This window comes from Phacochoerus africanus, chromosome 3 (assembly GCF_016906955.1).
Source record: "Phacochoerus africanus isolate WHEZ1 chromosome 3, ROS_Pafr_v1, whole genome shotgun sequence".
Taxonomy (NCBI): domain Eukaryota; kingdom Metazoa; phylum Chordata; class Mammalia; order Artiodactyla; family Suidae; genus Phacochoerus; species Phacochoerus africanus.
Window position 1 is genome coordinate 148,695,999 of NC_062546.1, and position 24,896 is coordinate 148,720,894.

The 24,896-nt window shown below is 33.1% G+C and overlaps 1 protein-coding gene across 3 annotated transcripts in view; it reads left to right on the plus strand.

Moving 5' to 3' along the window:
- AGPS (alkylglycerone phosphate synthase) overlaps positions 1-24,896 on the plus strand; it is a 141,843-nt gene that overhangs the window by 64,952 nt on the left and 51,995 nt on the right. For all 3 annotated transcript variants that reach the window (XM_047772953.1, XM_047772954.1, XM_047772955.1), the window contains exons 9-11: positions 525-650; positions 3,186-3,294; positions 15,027-15,154. In XM_047772953.1, coding sequence (XP_047628909.1) covers positions 525-650; positions 3,186-3,294; positions 15,027-15,154 — 363 coding nt within the window. The remainder of the gene's footprint in view (positions 1-524; positions 651-3,185; positions 3,295-15,026; positions 15,155-24,896) is intronic.

A 24,896-nucleotide genomic window follows, 5' to 3' on the forward strand; every position in this document is an offset into this window, starting at 1 on the left:
AAACCTAGCCAGATGGCTGTACATTAAAACACATGACTCCTTGAGAGAATTAAGTACAGGCAATTTGCTCAGATTTTCTGCAGGCCTGCTGCATATTTTATTAGGGTAGGGAGAATAAGAGATTAAGTGCTTTATTTATTGAAAATGTTTAGGTGAAGTTGGCAGTTATTTAAGCATAATCTTATCTCCGTAAGTATTTCAGTTGTTTCTTTGTGGGAAAAAAAAAAAGTAGGAAGGGTAGTTTGCTTTAAAATAAAAGGATGTTAGGTGAATTGGCTAGTGAATCTGTGGAAAATAGAACTGTCTTTTGGTCCATATTTTTCAGTTTGTGATGTTTCCTATGGGCAAAAGTTTAAAAATATTTTGGATAGACATGATGAAAGTATTTCTTTTTCTATATAGGTTTTAATGAGTCCAGATACCAATGACATATGGAAATTTTAATGTGGAAAGAGTTAATGTGTTGAGTGCTATCTGAAATGGGGCCGTTTTCACTAGTAAAATATTACGTTTTTGTTTTTCAGCTTAAAGAGAGTGGTTATTGTACAGGTCATGAACCAGATTCCCTGGAATTCAGCACTGTGGGAGGATGGGTATCTACTCGGGCATCAGGCATGAAGAAGAATGTCTATGGCAATATTGAGGACTTGGTAAATATTTTTCTAGTTGTATAATAATTGATTCATCTATAAAGATTACTGTAAAAGTTATTAAAGCCTTTAAAAATTGAGTTGGAGTCCCCCCAAAGTATACCCCTTTTGATTATAGTATCGTTGACTCTGTACAGTAGAAATAGTTAAAGGACACAACTGTCCATGTTTAAGAGTGTTTCTTCTCAAATGACGATATTTAAGCTTTGTAGAGTTTTCATAGTATCTGACTTATAAATAGCTATAGATAGTATTTTACAAGCCCTGGGGCTTTGGTCTTCAGCTCTTCCAAGATTTTAGTTCTTTTATTTAGGTGATCTTGTCATAACTACTCTTTGTCTCACAAGATTTTATATTTATTTTTCTAGAAAATGTTTTTCCTGTATAGAATTAAAGAGCCTGATTGAAAATGCTCTAGTTAGTGGCAGTATGACCTGCAGTGCATTATGTGCATATCATTTTGTTTTAGCTGCTCTGGTGTCCTTGCTCTGAGAGTTAATGTGATAGTGCAACCATAGGCATCCTGGCTAGAAATTACATATCGTTTGTTCTGGTTATAGCTTATTCAGTGATTAATTGGGTGAGCTTATGCAAATTGGTTCACCTTTCTAAACTTCAGTTGCCTTCTGTATAAAATAGAATAATGTTATTTGTTGCATGGAAATATTGTAAGGAGTAAAGGACATGAAATGAAATCTCCTACTGGAGTCCCTGGTATGTAGTAGGTACTTCATAAATGTTAGTTCCCTTTATCATCAGTATTTTGATAACAATTTAAAAGAATAGCTTATGAGACTTTTGTGTTTCTAACATTATTCCTAGAACTGTTTAGCTTTGCTTTTTAAATCTAGCATTTCAATGTTATCATCAGTGTCTTCACTGATAGAAACAGCAAATTGTTGATGAAGTGTATTGGTTCTTTATAGTTAACATACAACAATTTAAGACTTTAAGTGTTAGTATTATGAACACTTTAAAATGTTTACAGTACCCTTTTTGTAAATCGAAGATATGTTAGAAATCACATTTTTCTTTTTGCAATTAAGATAACGTAAATTTAGTTTCAGAAGTCAGAATTGAATCTTTTTGCCATTGGATTATTAAAAGCTTTGTCAGAGTTAAGCGTATTTGACAGACTGCTGCATTTAGTACTGCCAAAGCATGTAGTTTATTTTAATCCTTTTGGGGGTTATTTAAATTTACAATTTGGGGCCACAAATTGTAAACATATATCTTAGTGTACTTATTTACATGTGCATACCTAGTTTTTAATGTAAGAAAGCATCAGATTGTGTTTAGTCTGCTCTTTAAACCATTTTAATACATTAACATGTAAATGAACATATATTTGCACCGTCATTTTTTAAAAGTGCATATAATTCTTTCTTATTGATATTTGTGGTTTAGTAAATTAATTCCCTTTTAATGAATATTTAAATAATTTTTATTTCAAAATTATGGAAAACAAAGGGAAAAATATCACCTGTAGTAATTTCTTTAGACATTTCTTTAATCATTTTCTTTGGCTAAGTTTCTAGAGTTTGAATTGTTGGATCTAGTATGTTTTTAGATCTTTGGATTCTTACAGCCAAATTGCTCTATAGAAATTTTGTGCCAGTTGACATTCTTGCTAGCACTGTGAAAAAGTTTATTTTATTGGACCTTTTATTTGTATTTTTGTTTTAAATTTTTCCTTTAATTGTTAGTGAATGTGAACTTTTAAAATGTCCTTATTGGAAATTTTTATTTTTTTAATTTGTGGTTTATTTATGTCCTCTGCTCATTTCCTTCAACAATAGACTATTTTTATTTATCTGTTAAAAAACCATTCTTAAAAATATGTTGGGTTTTTACCTAACCATTTCTGAGTCAGATGAGGAACTTTTTTACTTTTTTTGATTGACTCTCTTCCCACAATATACTTACTTTCTCATGGGTGTGAGACATATCTCACATATATCTCTCTTCCTCTCTTTAGCTCAGTAACCACATCTCCTACTTCATCCCAGTTTTGATGTGATCAAAAATAATAGTTCATTCTTTTCACTCTTTTCTACTAAAGTGGGCAAAATAAATAAGTTGAAGGTGGGTATAAGGAAGAATAAAGTTTTTCTTAGAATTCTAAGCATCTAGAGTAGTGCCTGATATGAATAATAGTGCTTCATAAATATTGTTAAATAAATGAAAGAACCTATTACATTTGATCATTGCATATTTTTTCTGTGCTTTGCTTCTTTACCACACGAACAATCCTAGACTTTCTTTTAAAGAGGTGTGCTTTTCAGTTTTTAAGATGATGAATATACCTAGACCAATAACAATCTTAGAATGATTTTTTTCCCTTTTGTAAAGTTGTATAAAATTTATTTTTAGTGTAAGAATTACTAAAAGATATAAGAATTCTGATGGGAATCACGATCACCTTAAACCAGTATTTAAAAAGTAGTGTTTTATATAAATTTATATGGGTGTGTGTACACACACAGCATTTACTGACAGATATCTAGAATTTACATCATGCATTGTATTAAACAGGTGGTTCATATAAAAATGGTAACACCTAGAGGTATAATAGAAAAAAGCTGTCAAGGACCTCGTATGTCAACAGGCCCTGATATCCATCACTTCATCATGGGATCTGAAGGTAAATATAACTGCAAATTTATTATGAAAAAATACAAGTTAGTGATTCAGTTTTGTGAAAATCTGTGATATTGTGATATCAGATCTTTGAAAGAAAGACATGTTTTTTATATTTAAAGAATGGGGTGTTTTTTGTTTTATTACTTTAATTTATTACTTCATAAAGTTTTTATTATCAGAACATCTCATTAAACTTTCTTGCGCATTTTGCTTTTTTATGGTTTTAGAGATGGCTTAGTCTTTTTGGTGTTATTTTTCTTTTAGAGTTTTTAATCAACTTTAGGAAGAGTAGTTGTTAGGGTTTTAAATGATTTGCTTTAACATTTTATTGTGTGGTATTTTCTTATCTCTGCTTTATCAGGGAAAGGACTAATAAAGTATTGTCTTATTATCTTTCTATAATTCTGTCTTTTGTTATTTGCTATTTGATTTTTTGAAGAAGTGGAATTTAACATTGTATTGATTCACACATCTTTTAAAACTAATGTTAGTCTTTTATTTTTTTACTACTTAAATCCTATCCTTTACTTGGTTACTTAATGCTGGGTAGGATAGAATATAGTTCATCTTATACAGAACATTCATTTTCTCTTTACTTATCAGAAAAAAAACAAACCTAATCTTCCTTCTAGTTTACAAACTAACTGTTATGTAGGCACTGTGAATTTTATGGATAAGGTGAACACAGGCATATTTTTTATTCTTAGAATGGCAGAGAGGGATATCCTTTAAATTCAGAAAAATAAAATAAAACAAATGTTTCCAAATTATGAGAGGAACTCATTACTAAAGTGAGAAAGTGGTGCACGCTATAAAGAGATTTTAAAATATCTAGCTATATTCACGGGAAAAGAGCACTTATAATAAACTAAGGTGTTAGGGCATAAATCCTAACTTTTGATGGTAACATCACAGAAAAATAAATTACATGTATTAGTGATTTACTAGAGGTCAACTATTAAGCTAATGAAGAAGTGGTATAGCTTAAATATTTTTCGTGATAATTAGTGATTTGTCAAGGTATTTCATTAATTTACTGTCTTATTCCTCTTCTGATCAGTGTACTCTTCTATGGAAAAATAAAACTACATTTTTACTGAGAAAAATAAAATGTCCAATTCCTTTAAAATAATACTATTCTCTAAAAAATATTATTCTGGAGTTTCTTGTCCTAATGTATTATCCAAGAATTAGCTAAAAGAATATACCTTTTGCCATCAAATGTCAAATTGAATAATAAGTAGTTATTAAAACTAATAATTGTTAATTTTTACTATGGGTATGTACATAGTTGGAGTCAACTATAAGTTGTCTTTTCAAGTAACCACGTCAAACATTTTTTTTTCTTCCATCAGTTAGCACTTAAAAAAAAATTCTAGTTGCTAGGCACCATGCTGGCACACTCAAGGACACAGGTAATAATTGACCATTATAATAGAGTGAGATAAATTCTATGATAGAAGTAAACGAAGGAGAAATATAGACAGAGGTAATGTTGATGGGTGCTTAGGAAGACGTCCTCAGAGGGGTTGTGCCTAAAGTAATCTTCAAGGGTGAAAAGGAGAAAATGGTTCCAGAAGAGCTGAGGGAATAAGGTGGGGAGGGAGATGCCCTGCAGAGAGAAGTGCATGTGAGCAGGCTTAGAAGTGAGAAAGAGTTGTGCCTGTCTTGTGAAGCTGCCAGTTTTTCAGTGTGACTGGAACGTGAGATTTCATTGCAGGATGGAGTGAGCGGCGGGTTTAGGGGTGGAATGATAAGGGTTACAGGGTGGATGGAGAGATAATTTGGCCTTTTATGCCTTTTTAGAATACATGTATATATTTGGAATTCCTGCTGTGACACAATGGCATCAGTGGTGTCTTGGGAGCACTGGGACATGGGTTCGATTCCTGACCTGGCAAAATGGGTTAAGGATCTGGCGTTACTGCGGCCGTGGCTTAGGTCATGTCTGTGGCTTAAATCTGATCCCTGGCCCTGAAACACGATATGCCATGGGGCAGCCAAAAATGGAAAAAAAAAAATTTTAAATAAAAATACGTATTTTTGCATTTTATCAGTTATAGGCATACCTCATTTTATTGCACTTCTCAGATAGTGCAGGGTTTTGCTTTTTGTTTTGTTTTGTTTTGGCCATGCTCATGGCATGTAGAAGTTCCAGGGACAAGGATGGAGCCACAGCAGTGACAATGCTGAATCCTTAACCACTAGGCCACCAGGGAACACCTTATGCCATTTAAAATAGTTTGAACTTTGTCTAAAAAAGACTGGACTACCTCCCTCAATAGTAAATTATTGTATGAATTTAAGGAAGACAAATTCATGATTATAATAATGTAAGCAAAGAAATATAATTTATGAAAAACATTTGCTAGGGTAAACTGATTTAAATGAGATTTTATTATAAACATCCATGCAAAATGCCATACTGACTTAAATGCACAAGCCATGGAATCTTTCAGATTTAGATTTCAATCCTGGTTTCACTACTTATATTTCTGTGATTTTGCGTAAATTAGGTAATTCTCTATGACCGGTATTCTCAGCTGTAAAATGGGGATGATAAAAATATCCGTAATCATAAACTTCTTGTGAACATCAAATGAGATTATTCTAGACAGTTTATAAGCAGATAATAAGTGTTCAACAAATGTTAAATTTATTACTATTATGACTATTTATTATTTTGCCATCAGTGGCCTTTATGATCTCTAGTCTCCATTTCCGTATGTATATGGCTAGAGAGTCATCTTAATATGGGTCAGGAGACAGCATGATTGAAAAAGTAAATTTATGCGAAATCATATTCTTTTATAATATATATTTTAGCTGCTATTTTGAGTTATCTAAATAATAACCCACTTTAAATATGAATCATAGACTTTTCCTTGAGCTTTAAAAAGTATTTTCTTTTGCTAAAATTAAATCATTTGATGACAATCTTGAAAAGATTACCATTATAAAACCTATTTTCCCCTATCCTACTAAGTTCCACATGTGACTAATCAAGTGAATGTTCTGTCTTGCTTTGTGTTAAGAATTTTTCATAACTTTTTTTTTTTTTGCCACATTTGCGTCATATGGAAGTTCCCAGGCCAGGGGTTGAGTTGGAGCTGCAGCTGAGGCCACCAGCCACAGTAAAGCAAGATCCGAGCCATGTCTGCAACCTACACCATAGCTCATGGCAATGCCGAATCCCTAACCCACTGAGCGAGGCCAAAGATCAAACTTATGTCCTTATGGATACTAGTCGGGTTAGTTACCACTAAGCCACAGTGGGGAACTCCTGTAAAGATTTTTTTGACAAGCAATTTCCTTCCATTTTAGATGTTATATAACATGATCAAATATAATGAAAACTATAATAAATAAAACACTTGAAATGTTTTATATTCTTTTCCTATGTATGAAATTTGCTAGTAATTTATAATGATTTGCTCTTTGATTTGGAAAATGACTGAAAGTACATTTTTATTTTTTAACTTGTTACCAGCCTTGTTTCAGCCTTTGCTCTAAAATGAAATAGGTGAAAAGCTCACTCTCAGTCCTTTTGTATAGTTTTTATAGTCATCTTTTGGTTAAATAAAACTTATCCTTTAGTATATTCCTTAGGAAAGGCACTTGTATATCCTGTGAATTCTGGAATATTATAAGCTGTTTTTCTATGGCCTTGGTATGTGCAGGACTGCTTGAATGGCTTTTATATTCATGGGTCCCACTTTCTTTCCTTGTTTCTTAAAAATGCTATTCCACTGTTGCTTTGGTTTTGTATGTTGTTTTAAAGAAATCTAATGCCAAATCTCTTACCTTTGTAACTTGTTTCCTCTGTTTGCCTCGAGGCCCTGAGCATTTTTTTTCTTTATTTTTAAAGTTTACCTTTACACCTGAGTTGATTGTTCTGGGTCATTTTGGTCTAATACCTAGTGGACCCTTTTATGTGTATGTGCTGATCTTCATTTATTTCTGTAAAGCTTTTTTAGATTGTAGTGTTAAATATCAGGGTTTTAGAGGCATTCCCCCCAAACACTGTTTTGATTTTTCTTTTTCAGGGACACCAGTTATATATACAATTGACTGAATTTCTTTGCTTGTTTTCTATTTCAGCCATAATTTCTCCGACTTTTTCCCCCAACTTCTTTATTTCATTTTCATTCTTTTATTTTCTTGCTTTTCTTCAAAGCCCTATATCAAGTTTTCATTTGAATCTATTCCTTTAGATACCTTGTAACCAGCCTTCTTTGTTTATGTTTTGTTGTTTTTCTATTTCTTTCCTGAGTTTGGTCATTTTTTATTTTATTTGTTTTTTTTTTTGTCCTTTTATGTTTTTAGTGTTTTCTTATAGAGTCCTCTAAGCCTCCTCTTACTTTCTGCCTTTATAAACTTGTAGCAGCTGGAAGACTGTAGAAGGTCTATTAGAATTTTTTCTTTTTATCTTACAGGTAATTTGAAGGTAGGGTGCTGTTTTTTGTCTCCTTTTAATACTAAAGTGTAGGTCCTGTGTGTTTTGTTTTCCTTGTTGATTTTCATGTTTAATGGGGGAAAAGTAGAGGGAGAGGGAAGATTGAGAATCAAGTGACTACCATTCTTTCTCAGTCCTGAAGTCACCTGAAAGTATGCTTTTGAATTATGAAAGATTTTATTTACTTCATGCAAATAACTTGCATTTCATTTATTCATTATTTATTTATTTATTTATTTATTTTTCTTTTTAGGGCCGCACCTGCGGCACATGGAAGTTCCCAGGCTCGGGGTTGAACCAGAGCTACAGCTGCCAGCCTACACCACAGCCACAGCAACACTGGATCCGAGCCGTATCTGTGACCTACACCACAGCTCATGGCAATGTCAGATACCCAACCCACTGAGCAAAGCCAGGGATCAAACCTGCATCCTCATGGATACTAGTCGGATTCATTTCCACTGTGCCATGACAGGAATTCCCTTTTCTTTTTCTTTTTTCTTTTTTTGTTTTTTTATATTAAATAGTAATTGAAGCTTTCAGTTTTCTTGAGAACATATATATTTGAAATTATAAAACAGAAAATTCTTAAATTTATAGCAACATATTTTTATTAAAATGGAAAGAAAAGCAAATGACATACAAGCCTCTGTGATATCCCATTGCCGTGAAGTTGTCTGCAAACAATTATAAAAAGTGTAAAACAGTGATATAATATGCATATAATCAAGTGATGAGTAATGATAAGTAATCTAAGTAGTTTTATATTATTCCACTGACATTAAATTTCCAGAACAAAAGAATCAATAAATAAAGCCCAACGGAGATGAGCTTTTGAAGTGAATTTAGATATAAACATTTGTGGTTGGATTGATTTGAATTTAAGTGAATGGAAGAGCTTTCCTGTGTCAAACTGTATTTGGGACCTTGGTGGAGTTTCCTTTTACAGTGGTGACTGCCCCTTATCCCCACCCCCTGCTGCAGAACTCATAGGTAGATAGTTGCACAGATTTGTCATTTCATTAACCTTGCCATAATGCAAAGTCTTATTTTACTAATTATTATTTTTTAACCTCACTTGCAGTGTTATGATAGGTTTTTCTACTTTAGAGTGCCTACTATATATATGTGATATGAGTGTACAGAAATTTAAGGCATGGTTACTTTTTACTAGTACCGTAGAATTAGAATTTTAAAGAAAGTTTGCTGATGTTACCTATGTATATATATATTTTTAAAATAAACTTTTTGAGTAAGTGGTTACATGTACAGAATTCAAATATGTACAGAATTCGAAAAGTACTGCAGGATGTATAGGGGAAAATCTGCCTTCTATTCTTGTCTTTTAGGTATCTCCTGAGAGTAAATACTTTTGCTTTATGTAAGCATATATGTTTATGTTTTTAAAAACACAAGTGGGAGTTTACTATTCTTTATACTTAATTTTAAAAAGCTCATTCCAAATCATCATATTTAGAACAGCTGCATTTCTTTTTGATAGCTATCCAATATTCCATTTCTGGAATGTACTCTGTTGTATTTAAGCAGACCCTCACTGATTGGCTTTTAAATGGTTTCTAATTTTTTCTTTGTATTATATTTAGGTCATATTATATGCAGTCATTCATAGATATGTTTTCAAATAGGTTCATTTCTCAGATGTAAAGAAATATTTTTTCACAAAAAGCTGGGAACTTAGAGTTTAGTTTTAAATACAAAAATTTTCAGGAGTTCCCATTGTGGCTCAATGGGTTACAAACCTGACTAGTATCCATGAGGATGCGGGTTCAATCCCTGGCCTCACTCTGTTGGTTGGGGATCCGGCATTGCCGTGAGCTGTGGTGTAGATTGCAGACATGGCTTGGATCCAGCATAGCTGTGGCTGTGGCATAGGCTGTCAGCTGTAGCTCCAATTGACCTCTAGCCTGGGAATTTTCATATGCCGCAGGTGCGACCCTAAAACACAAAAATAAATAAATAAATAAATAAATAAATAAATAATTTTTCTTGACAAAATCAAGGCTTAAAATGACCTTAATGAATTTCAACCTGATGACTTTTGAGTTTGAGCAAATATTTATTAAAGTTTTCCGTAGTCTGTGGATAGATTAGAATCAATAGAAAAGATGATTCATGTCTTTGGGAGCTTGTGCCTGACAAATTTCAGTTCATTTGTAGAAACAACTTTTAGCATGAGATGTTAATTCTAAGACACCAGGAACTTCTAAAAGTGTTGAAAAGAGTAGAAAGAATTCCTAATAAATTTAGTTCTGGTGTCAGTATAGTGGTAGAGAAACTAGCAACTTTAAAAATTAAAGTGATACTACTTGTCTTGGTAAGAAAGAATAGGTGTAATAGATAATTCTGTGTTGGTGGATGAGGAGACAGTATAGTACTAATAGTCTACCTTTCAGCCTTTTGTCTCTTTTTTGGCAAAAGTTTAAAAGTTAGGAGTTCCCATTGTTGCTCAGCATTAATGAACCTGACTAGTATCCACGAGGATGTGGGTTCAATCCCTGGCCTTGCTTAGTGGGTTCAGGATCCAGAATTGCTGTGAGCTGTGGTATAGCTCCCAGAGGCAGCTCAGATCCCAAGTTGCTGTGACTGTGGTGTAGGTCTCAGCTGCAGCTCCGATTTGACCCCTAGCAAAAAAAAAAAAAAAAAAAAATTAAACTCTTTCTATAGTCCAAGATACCTATTTCTAAAAATATCCCTATTTGTGAAATGCTTGGCTTATAGTTCCTTGTTTAAGAAGATAATTCTAGAGTTTCTTTTATTGAGGTATAATTTTCCATACCATAAAATTCACTGATTTAAAGTGTGTCCCTTAGAAGGAATCGTGCTAGGGCTCATGTTTGAGATTTTTACCTGAGCCTAGGATAGGTCCTCCCCATTATTCTCCCCCTTCCCGTTTTATTGAGAAATAACAGACATACATCACTGTATAAGTTGAAGGTGTTTAGTATGATGGTTTGATTTGTGTATGTTGTGAGATAATTGCCACAGTAGGTTCTATTACTAGCCACCATCTCTCATAAATACAATAAAAAGGAAAAAAATTTTTTGTTCATGATGGAAACTCTTAGGATCTATTCTTTTTTTTTTTCTTTTTGTCTTTTTCTTTTTTGTTGTTGTTGTTGTTGCTGTTGCCATTTCTTGGGCCGCTCCCATGGCATATGGAGGTTCCCAGGCTAGGGGTTGAATCAGAGCTGTAGCCGCCGGCCTACGCCAGAGCCACAGCAACGCGGGATCCGAGCCACGTCTGCAACCTACACTGCAGCTTACAGCAACGCCGGATCGTTAACCCACTGAGCAAGGGCAGGGACCGAACCCGCAACCTCATGGTTCCTAGTCGGATTCGTTAACCACTGTGCCACGACGGGAACTCCCTGGATCTATTCTTTAAGCAACTTTCCTGTATGTCCTACAGCAGTGTTAACTGTAGTCAACATGCTGTACATTACATCCCTACTTATTTTATCTTATAACTGAAAGTTTGTACTTTCTGACCACCTTCCTTCAATTCTTCTTCTTCCCTTCCTCTGCCTTTGGTAACAACGTCTGATATCTTTTTCTGAGTTTGTTGTGTTTTCGTTGTTTATTTTTATTAGATTCCACATAAAAGTGAGATCATAAAATATTTGTCTTCCTCTGTATGACTTATTTTACTTACATGATGCCTTTAAGATCTATCCCTGTCATCACAAATGGTAGGATTTGCTCATTTTTTTATGCCTGAATTATATTCCATTGTATGTGTATGTGTGTGTGTTTTAATACAGACATACATACCGCAACTTCTTAATCCATTCATTCATCAAAGAACACCACTTAGGTTGTTTCTGTGTCTTGGCTATTATAAATAATGCTGCTGTGAACTTGGGGGTGCAGATACCTCTTTTGAGTTAATTTTTTTGTTTCCTTCAGATATATTCCCGGAAGTGGAATTGCTGGATCATATCGTAGTTCTGTTTTTAATTTTTTGAGAACTTCCGTACCATTTTCCATAGTGACTGCACCAATTTATAATTCTACCAACAGTGCGCAAGTGTTCCTTTTTCTCCACATCTATGCCAGCATTTGTTATTTCTTGTCTTTTTGATGATGGGTTTTCTAATAGGCTTGAGATTATATCTCTTTTCAGTTTGCATTCCACTAGTGATACTGTTCATCTTTTCATGTACCTGTTGGCCATTTGTATATTTTCTTTGGAAAAATGTCTCTTCAGGTCCATTGCCTGCTTTTTAATTGGATTATTTGTTTTCTGCCCTTGAGTTGTATGAGTTCTTTATATATTTTAGATATTAACTTCTTATCAGATATATGGGTGGCAAATATTTTTCTAGTTCTATAGGTTGTCTTTTCACTTTGTTGATCATTTCTTTTGCTCTGCAGAATCATTTTAGTTTGATGTAATCCAGCTTGTTTGTTTTTTTATTTTGTTGCTTGTGCTTTAAGTGTGATTTCCAAAAAATCCTTACCAATAACCATGTCGGGGAACTTTTTTCATATGTTTTCTTCTGGAGGTTTCATGGTTTCAGATGTTATGTGTAAATCTAACCTCAGCATTTGAGTTAATTTTTTTGAGTGGCGAAAGGTAAGGGTCAGGTTTCATTCCTTTACAAGTCAATGCCCAATTTTCCCAGTGCCATTTATCAAGGAGACTGTCTTCTCCTTTTGAGTACTCTAGGCTCTTTTGTCAAATATTGCATGACTATATATATTTGGGTTTATTTCTGAGCTCTTGATTCTGTTCCATTGATCTATTTTTCTGTTTTTCTGTCAGTACCATACTCTTTTAACTTCTCTATCTTTATATTATAGCTTTAAATCAGGAAAGGTGATGCCTCTGGCTTTGTTCTTCTTTATTGGGATTTCATTTGGCTATTTGGGAATCTTTTGTGGTTCCACATAAATTTTAGAAATTTTTTTTTCCTGTGTCTATAAAAAAGGCCATTGGAATCTTGATAGGAATTATATTGAGTCTATAGACGTCTTTTGCTAGTATTGACATTTTAACAGTACTGACATTTCCAGTCTGTGAATGAACACAGGATACCTTTCCATTTATTTGTCTCCTTTGATTTCTTTTGTCAATGTTTTAGTTTTCAGAGTATTACCTTTTACTTCCTTGGTTGCATTTTTTCCTGAGTATTTTATTGTTTTTGATACTATTGTAAATGAGATCAATTTCTTTGATTTCTTTTTCAAAAAATTCACTGTTTATACAATGTATAGAAGTGGTTCTGATATTTTATGTTCATTTTTAATTTACTGAATTCATTGATTAGTTTGAATATTTTTTTGGTGACTCTTTAGAATTTTTTATACAGTTGTTCCTCAGTATCTGCAGGGGATTGCTTCCAGGATCCAGATACCAGGGGTTCTAGATGCTTGTCTCTTATATAAAATGCTAGAACACAGCCAACTTTATATAAAATCATGTCATCTACAAAGAGAGACAGTTTTACTTCTTCCTTTCTAATTTGTACACCTTTTATTTCTAGTTTCTCTTGCCTGGTTGCCCTAAGACTTGCAGTATCCTCAGGTTTCTACCTGGGAACAGCTGGGCTGCAGTTTTGCCTGTGTTTCCAATAAATTTACCTATGTCTTCTCAATTGCCTTTAACCACATCCTCTACTAATTTTCAAGAGTATTTTAGTCTTGAACTTCTCCATACTCTGTTACAAATAATTTCCTTTGAAGAAAAGATTGGGAGCTATTTTATGGCTTATTTCTTCCTCTGGTAAAATCACTGAGCCAAGGCTCTGGAGGTGGGCATGGAGACAATATTCAGCAATTAAAAGGATTGAAGTACTTAATACATGCTGTAACATGGATGACCCTTGAAAACATTATTGTAAGATCTAAAGCTAGAGACAGAAAATAGATTGGTGATTGGCTAGAGCTAAGGTGTGTATGTGTAGGGGAAATGGGTGTGGGATTTCTATTTTGGGATGATGAAAATATTGTCGGTTTAGATTGTTGTGATAAGTGCATATATCTGTAAATATATTAAAACCTTAGAATTTTTCATTTTAAATGGGTGAATTTTATGGTCTGTGAATTAGATACATCTCAGTAAAGATACTAAGAAGAGAAAGTCTAGTCACTCTCAATATCTTTTTAAAATGTTCAAGATGTGTTTTTTTGTTCAAGTTTCAGTCAGTCCAAACTTGCAGAGCTTTTGTGATTTTACAGGTCATAATAGGGTTGTATTTGCTATCTCAGTAGGAAGTCATTTGTGTTTCTGACAAACATATTGTGATATAATAAAGTTTACTTTTTGTGGATTCGTAGTAGTCTTTAATTTTGTATGGTATTATACATTGACATTTCATTTTAGGTATATTATAAATTTATTGGAATCATCGATTTGGGGGATATTTTTATTTTAGTGTTGTAATTAAGTTCTGCAATTTCAGGTTTCCCTCATTCTTTTTTCATGATTTTCAGAAATTTTATTTAATGTAATAATAACATATCATTTGAACATTAGAAAGCACTGATTCAAAAAGCTGGGCTTTGTGAATAAAATTATTTTTAACCATGTCTCTTCAAATATTCTAGCATAGATACTTAGATCATGTAATTGCATTTAACTTGTTTTTTTCCTCTCTGATTTGTTCCCCACTAGTCCATGTAATAAAGAAAAGGACATTTGTTTCATTGGTGGTCCTCTTGTGCTATTTCTGATAACTACTTCTCTCAAATAGCTGTTTTTTGTTTCTTCTAAGGGCATCTCAGCCTTCTAAGGGCATCTTCGTCTTTTCTTTGTATGAATTCTTGGGGAAAAGGCGAAGTATAATCCTCTAATTTTTTCTGTCATCTTAAATTCTCATAGAAGGTTAGGCTCTTTTTGCCCCAATAAATTATTGTCATAGTAAAAATAGGCTCAAATATCAAAATATATTTTTGTCTGAATGCATATGAGATTTAAAAACTTGTTTTCAGCTTTTTTCCTTTAATAAGTTGTAATACTTTAAAAACTGTTTAAAATTAACCTTCTTGGAGAAAGGTTACCTTAAAAATGTTTTAAAATATTTATACATAACTAAGAAAAATATATTCCAAAAACTTTTTTTAGAAAATACAAAATTTGCATAGTTGTTTTTCTAGAAAGTCTTGAGTAGCCATTATTCCCCATGTACAATAGATTAAATAGATTTAAATATGAATAGTAGAATAAATTAGTAGAATAAACAGATAAAATAGCTTTAAATATGATTTAGAAAATTGGCATGTGATATATTGGATTATTCCCCCTTCTTTTTCAGGAACTCTTGGTGTGATAACAGAAGCTACAATAAAAATCAGACCAATCCCTGAATACCAAAAGTATGGCTCAGTAGCTTTCCCCAATTTTGAACAAGGAGTAGCCTGTTTAAGAGAAATTGCAAAACAGGTAAAAACAAAAACAAGAATCCACCCATATATATTTTTTATATTTTAAAAATTCTACTGCGTAATTGATTTTGATATGTCACATATAATCTTCATATTTAGTTGTGTTATATTTTTTATTTTTACCCAATTCTATATGAAAAGTTAATGTTGTAAAATCATCCCTTTAAGTGCAGTTGCTATTTCTTTCAGTAATCATACACTATTTCTTGGTTTAAAGAATGCTGTACGATTTTAAGCCAAGGTAAGGTATGTACCTGGGTTGATGGCTTCAAATACTCTGCCTTTTATTGAATGTTTTAAGTTATTTTTGAATAAGATATTTTGTAATTAATTGAAGTAATAGTGATTTTTCTTAATAGAAGATATTTATTGAAATTAAAATAAATTGCTAAATATCAGTGGCCCCCAAAATGTAGAAATTAAACATAAGTAATCAAACTTTATCCATTCTTAGAATGTACTGCTGCTAGGCCTTACTCATTTTATAATATTACCTGAGCAATATCTTAAATTAAGTAATATAGTATAGTTTAATATAACATATTTAGATATAAGCTAAGAATTCCCCTCTTTCTCTCCTCTTCTTTAAAAAAGGGATATATTATTAAGGTTTTAAAAAAGACTAGATAATGCCAAGTAATTTTATTTCTGTGTTTAGTTGTTTGTATCATTGTCGAAATTCTTACATTTCTCTAGACATTTGGTTTATTGTTTAAACTACAATGGTTTGTGAAAAAAAATCTTATTTCAGTATTTCCCAGCAGGGAGGAATTCAAGGGAATGTACTTCTGCCTCTTTCTTCTTATTTTCTCCAAGACTTTGTAGAGTTCTCTAATAACCCAACTTGAAAGGGAGCTCTCTGATACGACCCATAGAGGTCAGCTTCTGAGTACCCAGAATGGGGCGGAGGGAGGATCTGACGAGGACAAAGAGTATCTAGCAAGTACTCCATATTCATTGTGGACTTCTTAAAGTCCTGGAATAGAAAGTGGTAAAGAGTCTCATATCTTCCTAGCATCCCAGGAGAACCACTATTGATGTTTTAAAGAAATATAAGATGAGCAAAAAAAAAAAAGTTACACTTACCCACATACTTACCATTCCATTGTTCTTTATTCCACACACTCAGTTTTGCCTTCTGAGACACTCACTCTTGCTGACAGTTTCCCACTTTTAGGAAGTACAACTATATGATGACCTAAACTATATGATTACCTAAACAGTTGACGGGGGTAATTTTTATAATTTCTGAGTAATTTCAATTCTTTTCATTAGATTGCTTCTTCTCCCATCAGGTTTAGCCATAGGCCTCCTGATCGTGGTTGTCTTACCCCTAGGTGAAAGGAGAGTTTTAAAAGAGGTGTAATACAGAGTTCCTGTCGTGGCTCAGTGGTTAACGAATCCAACTGGGAACCATGAGGTTGCCGGTTTGATCCCTGGCCTTGCTCAGAGGGTTAAGGATCCAACGTTGCCGTGAGCTGTGGTGTAGGTTGCAGACGCAGCTTGGACCCTGCATTGCTGCAGCTCTGGTGTAGGCCGGCAGCTACAGCTCTGATTAGACCCCTAGCCTGGGAACCTCCATATCCTGCGAGAGCAGCGGCCTAAGAAATGGCAAAAAGACAAAAAAAAGAAAAAAAAAGAGGTGTAATACTAGATTGAATATTCTTGAACTTGTGGCAGGTTACTTTGGTGGTTAAAGTAGAAACAAATGTTGTTGAAATCTTTACCTAAGCTTTCCTAATTCACTTTAATGCTGAAGATATAATTTTATGGTTAGGGAGCTAGAATGTATAAGTATTATGTGATGTTTGCTTAATTAATGAGATAGCAATGATATTTAAAAGTAGAATTATTGAATAAAGGAGTAGAAATAAGTTTTAGAAGTAAATATTCAAGCACTGAACAATAAAGTTCCAGTGTGTTCTGATACTTGTTGCCAAAATTTTCCATCACCTAAAGGCCAAGGAAGTAACTTTAAATTTGACACCCCGGGTATTAAGAAATAGAAGTACTACCTTCAGAGCCTTATGATTTTGCCTGTGAATTCATAGCTAGAAGAAAAGGAGACTAGGTTTTTTGTGTTGTTTTTAAGAACATAACTAAATTCACCTATTTAAAATCAAAACCAAATATTTTCCATAAATAGCATATATTTTCTGATTAATTTCAAATGTTTCTTAATGAATTTTTTTTTTATTCTAGTGTTTTCACTTTGTATTATAATTCATTCTTTGTGTTAAGTACTTTGGTTTTTATTTACTCTTCATCTTTGTCAAGATTGACTATTTCCCCTCCAAGAAAAACTATATTATTAAGGATATAGTTTATAATTTGTCTCTCATTCAAATGTTGAATGTCATTTTTAAAATTGACCACTGTTGCCTCTGTTTTTTATGGCAAAATAAATATGAATGCCAGTTAGCTTTTTGAAAATAATTATAGAATTAATAAAACTAGTCTGATTTGTATATATTTTCAATAGAAGATTTTAATGTCACATTTAGGCTGTGATGGTCAGCTCTGCCCCTTCATAGTATCTCCACTCTGTAGAACACAGACTGAGTAGACTTGTTAAAAGGTATTGTTATGTGATCTTTGGCATAAAAGTAGATGTATTTTATGCTTTCCTGAGTGTTCCAGCTGCTCTTCCACAGTGCAAATACTCACATGTAAATCTATCTTAGGTTTTATTAATGAGAAATGATGTACGAATGTGTCAAAATACTAAATTTATAATTTCATTAAAATAGAAATATTTGATTTAAACATAAATAGTTGGTGCAGTTTGATGTAGTTTTGTTAGAATTTAATATACTTCTGGGATTTCCTGTCGTGGCTCAGCGGAAATGAATCTGACTAGCATCCGTGATGATGCAGGTTCAATCCCTGGCCGTGCTCAATGGGTTAAGGATCCAGCCTTGCCCTGATCTGGGGTGTAGGTCGCAGACTTGGCTCGGATCCCGAGTTGCTATGGCTGTGGCATAGGCTGGCTGCTATAGCTTGATTTGACCCCTAGCCTGAGAACTTCCATATGCCACGGATGCAGCCCTAAAAAGACACACACACACACACACACACACACACACACACACAAAATATGCTTCTCATGTGCTAATGAAAAGTAGGTGGTAACATTCTTCTTTATCCTTGTATAAGTCTGTAAAAATTTCTCTTTAGTTTTTGAAAAAATTCTTTGAATATTCACAATATAACCATAATCTAAATCTACTACACAAGACTATATTGGTTATATATCTTGGAATAAATAAAAGTGATGATTGATAGAAAGTGCCATCATATGGTTAAAAGCCCCATCAAAAAGCTCATTTCTAATCTATAATTTTAATAATTTGGTTCTGTATAATTAGTAATAGACAACTTTTAGATATATAAATACCATGTGACTAGAAAGCTTGCTTGAAACCGACTAAAAAGCCTAGATAATATTTTATTCTCAAATACTATTACTCTTATGAATGAAACAATTGCTAAGAGCAGCTACTGGGATTTGGAGATACTCCACTGTTTGAGAAACCTGCATTTTTTACTCTTGTTATGATGTACATATAGAGAAGCATTAATGTTACCTTCCTTGGAAGGAAGTCAGTAAATGTATTATGGGCTATACCAGGCATTTGTATATTAGCTTATAGAATGTACAAATCTCATGTGGCAAGAATGGTACTTTATGTGCTGTCTTGCTTTATAACAGTATTCTCAAGCAGAAAAATTGAGAAAATTATCAGGCTTTGGCACTAGTCATTGTTCAATTTGTGATTTGGAATTTCAGCTGATAGCAAGAGAATTAAGATCCATTAAAATAGATGGTACATGGTTTACGGTTGTGCCAAATTCTTGATTGAATAATGAGTTGGCTGCTTGCAATTCCTCACTGTCATTTCATAGCACTTCCATTTTTGCAGTATTTCCAGACTCAAGTTGCTTTTGCAATGGGAAACTGTATTTTGGATGAGTATCTTTTGGAAAGGAGCAGACGTGGTTGTTCACAAATAGCAAAGTGGGCTCTGTATATTTTTATTACTATTCTTACTGAAGGAAATAAGCAACTTTATACTGGCAGCAGGATTCTACTAGGGTCACTCATCTGATCTTTGTCCGTGTGAGGAATTGTACTTTCAGTACTTTACTGCCTTGTGAGGAACTAGAAAGGAAGATTTAGTGGAAGATTAATGTGATTCTAATCTCATGAGTAGCAGTCCAGTAGAATCTCCAACTTTATTCAGTAGATGGGTAAGTGACTTTTAAGATTTTTCTTGGAGAGTAGATTTCCTGCAGTAGTCTCTCAAGAGGGGGAAAATTGTGTTTTTTAATCAGAGTATCAGTGTCTGATAAAATGTTTTATTCTCTTTTTATTGTTTGTTTAAAAATTTATGTTTCTACATGGTCTGAAGGAACACTGGGTATTGAAGCAAATTCAAAAGCAACTTAAAGTTTGGGATCTGACCCCACTCCCCACTAATAAAAACTTAGGAGTTATGCCTTATGGTATTGAGAGAGGACCAATTTGTTCCATTAACAGGAGACATTGACTGGTGTGTGTGTGTGTGTGTGTGTGTGTGTGTGTGTGTGTGTGGCATGGATTAGGATGCATTCCTCTGAAAACTGTATTACTCAGTATCAGAACTAGGTTTTTAGAATTACAGATTAAAAGGCAGCTTTTTTTTTTTTTTTTTTTTTTTGACAAGGGGTGGCTCTTTCTACCTATCATCACTTATTTTAAACAATTTTAAACTGATAGGGTGTTTTTTGTTTTTGTTTCTTAGTGAGTTTAGACCTTAATTTCAGAAGACATACATAGTTTATGTTTGACACTTCAAACTAAATTGTTCAGATTTTAACTTGATTTATCCTGGAGGGGTTCAAATAAATTGAAAGGAATTAAGTTTAGCACATATATTATAAAACGTTTAAAGCTTATTTATATTCAGTGATAATTCTTAGAGATAATTTGTTACATATAGAAAATGGAATTGTTATTTTAAATCATTTTTTGGCACCATGTTTTTCTCCCTCTGAAGCAGAGAGACTAACCTAGCCAAGTGTTTGGTTAATTGGATTCTTTACTGTGTGATCCAGCAAAAGGTATCAAGCTTGAGGACAGTTATGAGACATGTTAGTCATTACACCTTTACTAAACTGAAAAGGTAAAATTATGACTAGGAGAGTGTTTGGCATTAACTTTTGGCCCCTCTCTTAATGTAAATGGAGGGAAATATAGCCTTGTATTATGTATTGTTTCATTCTTTAAAACCAAGAGATTATTCTCTTGTTAAAAAAAATTCATGTTTACAATGTAGTCTCCTAGTTGTAAGCCAGTATGTTGTTTCCAATAGGAGTATCCAGTTATACCAACAGCCTTAAATACTGCATGATGTGATCTGTGGTTTCAATTCTGATTTCTTGGAGAAAGAACTAATTCTGTCTGCATTTTAAACTTTTTAAGCTCTTATATTTAGAAATTTATATTTAACAGAATTCTCTTCATTCATATATCCTTTTTTTGAACTCTTAAGCTTTAATTTATTAATTAAATTAGTTATTTCATTGTGCTTTTTATGTAGGATATTATGCTTTTAACTTTATATCCAACATAGTGCAATTGATATTATGTAAGTTAAATAGACATAACTTTTGTTTTCTAGTAGTTACTGAAGATACTGCATGTTATAATAAATTTTCTGTGGTTAAGTTTTTGTATAGTTGTGTACAGGGGTTTGGTATTGAAGCATTAGCTCTGATAGAGTATGGATTAGTAGGCTATTTCCAAAATAGTTTTAAGGCTCAGGAATTTGGGGCATTCTAGATTCTATGCTAAAAATTTGATTTATTCCTTGAAGGAACAAACCTTTTCACTTCTAAGATAATTCATTTTTTAAACAAGATACCAGAGATATGGGACTGCCACTCAGGGCTTATGTTTTGTGGTTTATCTTCATGAAGTTAGAATAGAAGAATTCCTGTAGACATATGAAACATGCTAGTATTGAATTTCTTTTGCCATTACTATCAACTAAGATACCTCCTTGAATAATGTGTCATCTGAAGTGCAAGTTCTGTTTTTCCTTTTTTTTTTTTTTGGCCATGAAACATGTCTTAGTTCCATAAAAACAAATTTTGCTGAAATCTTTTTATGTGGGTGTGGGTGTTTTGGTTTTGGTTTTTGGTTTATTTTTGGCAGCACCCATAGCACACAAAAGTTCCTGGGCCAGGGATCAAACCTGTGCCACAGCAGCAGTCTGAGACATAGCAGTGACAATACCGGATCCTTAACCCCTGTACCACAAGGGAACTCCTCATGGGTTTCTTATAGGAATTATTCTTTTTAGAAAATAGGTTGAGAAAAGATTTCTTTTTAAATTAGTGCAGAGAATTCTACTAAGTAAAAAGACGAATCAGAGTGGTTGTTTTTTATTTTTCAGGTTATATATTCAAGTAAATTCCTGGTTATAGCATCATTAAAGGGAAGAAATTACCAGCAATTTTAGTCAATCTTATACCCATACTTTGAGGTCACTGTGGTTATTTCTTCTTTGCTCAGATACAACAAAGACAGTGGTACTTTTTTTTATTAGACCGTAATGCGTTAACTCATATCTTTTTAGACTGTTTACCAAGTATAAAGTACAAGCCAGCTGACATGAGATTTTGGTAAGGATGATTTTTCATAGTAAAAACGAAATCAGTTATTTCATTAACTCTAAGCTGTTTTTGTTTGCGTATTCCTTAAACCCCTTATATCATTCACCCACTATTAAAAATACTCCCTCAGGTTAGTTCTGATTACCTACCACCAGGGGTCACTTTAACTCAAGGACCCTTTTCCCCTCTCCTTGTCTATGGAATGCTCTAGTGGAACTTATTTGAATGGCATGGGATTGAACTTAGAGCTCTAATTCTCAGAATTTGGATGTCTTTAACTTTTAAAGAAGATATTTTGAGTTTTTTTAACTTACCAAATTAGTTTTATAACAATTGAAATGTTACCTAATTTTAAGCATAGGTCCTATTTAACTATATGTCTTGACTTTTAATTCAAAATTCTAAGAAACTTTTCCTCCTTTGCATTTTTAGAATGCTGTACAGTCATTTACAAATTATCAATTGCCAGAGAATCTAAAGCAATCTAGATGCTGTGTTTCAATTTGAGTGCTTAATGAGAATTTGTGAGAGTAACTGAAATACTCCATTCACTGAATTTTTTTAAGAATGTAGCACTGTTAAAACATGAGCCTTAATAAAGCTGTTGGTGGTTTGATTTTGATAATTTTTAAAAAGTCTGTGTTGAAAACAGATTTAATATTTATTATCTGAATGCAAAAAACTCTTTGGCTTTTTTTTCCTCTTTTGATTGTAACTGTCTACTCTGCCTTAGTATAAATAGGAATAGTGAATGACTGACTAGTTTGTATGACTCAGCTGTCAAAGCATGTTCAATACAATTGAATATCAGTTGCTATAGATAACAACTACCCTGAAGCATGTTTCTTACTTATTTTTCCAACTTTTTAATTTGAAATTTTTAAACATACAGAAACTTGAAAGACTAGTACAGTGATCACCTGTATATCCATCTTATACATGAAACAATTGTTAACTTTTTTCTGTTTTTTTTTTAGAAAAAATGTTATGGCCACTCCCAAGAAATATGGAAGTACCAGGGCCAGGGATTGAATCCAAGCCCCAGCTGCAACCTAGAACACTGCAGTTTCAGCGTCACCAGATCCTTTAACCCTGTGCTCCAGGCCAGGGATCAAACCCATGCCTCTGTGGTGACCTGAGTCACTGTAGCTGGATTCTTAACCCATTGAACCACAGCAGGAACTCATGCTCTGTTTGTTTTATATGTTCGTATCTGTTTTTTAGACCATTTGATATTAAGTTGCAAACATCATGACATTAGACCTCCAAATACATCTTTAGAGAATGAAGGTGTTCTTCTTTATAGCCATAATACCATTATCGTGTCTAAGAAAATCAGCAGTAATTTCTTTTTAAAATTAATTTTTGAATTTTTAATACCATTTTTAAAAATTGTAACTGTAATGGAAAGATTGCTTTCCATTTACAGTTATTACAAAATACTGCCTATATTCCTCATGTTGTACAGTACATCCTTGAGCCTATCACCCAGTAGTTTATGCTTCCACTTCTCCACCTCTATATTGCCACTTCCTTCCCTATTCCATCCCCCCCGATAACCACTAGTTTGTTCTATCTGTGAGTCCAGCAGTAATTTTTGAATGCCATCCAGTATTTATTCTATAATCAATTATTCCAGTTGTCCCAAAAGGTATTTTGTGGATAGCCTTTTCGAACTAAGATTTTATCAAAACTTACAAATCATATTTTAGTTGTTTCAGAGTTTCATTAGAAATTTATTATAAATGTAATATACTTTTTTCCATGTTCTGATATATGTGTGCCTATGTGCATTGTTTTCATTAATAACACCTGTCATTAGTAGAATCTGGGTGGCAGTAAGAGATGGAATTTACAGGTTGTTGGTAGAAATTTAAAGGTTTTTTGTTTGTTTGTCTTTTTAGGGCCACACTCGCAGCATATGAAAGTTCCCAGGCTAGGTGTCGAATCAGGGCTACAGCTGCCAGCCTACACCACAGCCACAGCAACACAGGATCTGAGCTGCGTCTGTGCCCCACACCACAGCTCACAGCAATGCCGGATCCTTAACCCACTGAGCGCAGGGATCAAACCTGCATCCTTGGGAATACTAGTCAAATTTGTTTCTGCTGAGTCACAACAGAAACTACTAAAAGGTTTTTTTTTTTTCTAATAATGACAGAATGGCCATGAATTCTTCCTCATATTTTACTGGTGTGCTTATATGATATTCTGTTTGGTTTGTGAAGAAAAGAAACTTGATCTAATCAAGTTTCATACATTTTATTAGAAGTTGATATACCTGTTTTAATAGAAAAAAATTCCAGAAAAAAAAATTTCAGGAAAATTGATTTTCCTTTTAAAAGTATTAACCCAACTATAAAGATATCTTTATACCAAGATTTGAAACTACTCAGGTCGTAGATTTTTGATTTTATTATAAATATTATACTTTTAATAATATTGCGCAGTAGCAGATAAGAGTTTTCATGTAATTTTTATTTCAAATATGACTTTAAATCTCTGTGTATATAAGTATGTTTGTGTGTTTGTGGTTTCTTTTTGAGGCTTTGTGGTGTATTTGAAATATCATTCCTATCTCCAAGCAGTTAGGATACCTTGGTCCTTGTTCTCTCTTTACTGTTTTATAGTCATCTGACCTCAGGCAAGTCTTTAATCACTCTGATTCTTGTGTCCTTATCAGTAAAACTGGGGTAATACCAATTCTGCTACTCTGACAGGGCTGTTTCTTATATTAAATAAAGGCATATTAAAACAGCTTGTAAAAAAAATAAAAATAAAAATAAAATAATAAAACAGCTTGTACACAATAGGATTTTATAAAATTGAAAGGCAGCAAGTTGTTATGCTAAGTGTATAAAATTACCTAATACTGTTTCTTTAGATTTGACAGTGACATTTTCAAAATGTAGACTTACGAGTAAATAAATTATACAGTGTTCAAAATAAGAATCTAACCAGTCTTTATTTGAGTAAAATAAAATCTATATTATGAGTGGTTTTATAAAATTAAGTATTCAGGTAAAAGCACATAATAGCAAAAATATTGTAACACAGTTAAGGTTTGTGTTTTATTCTTT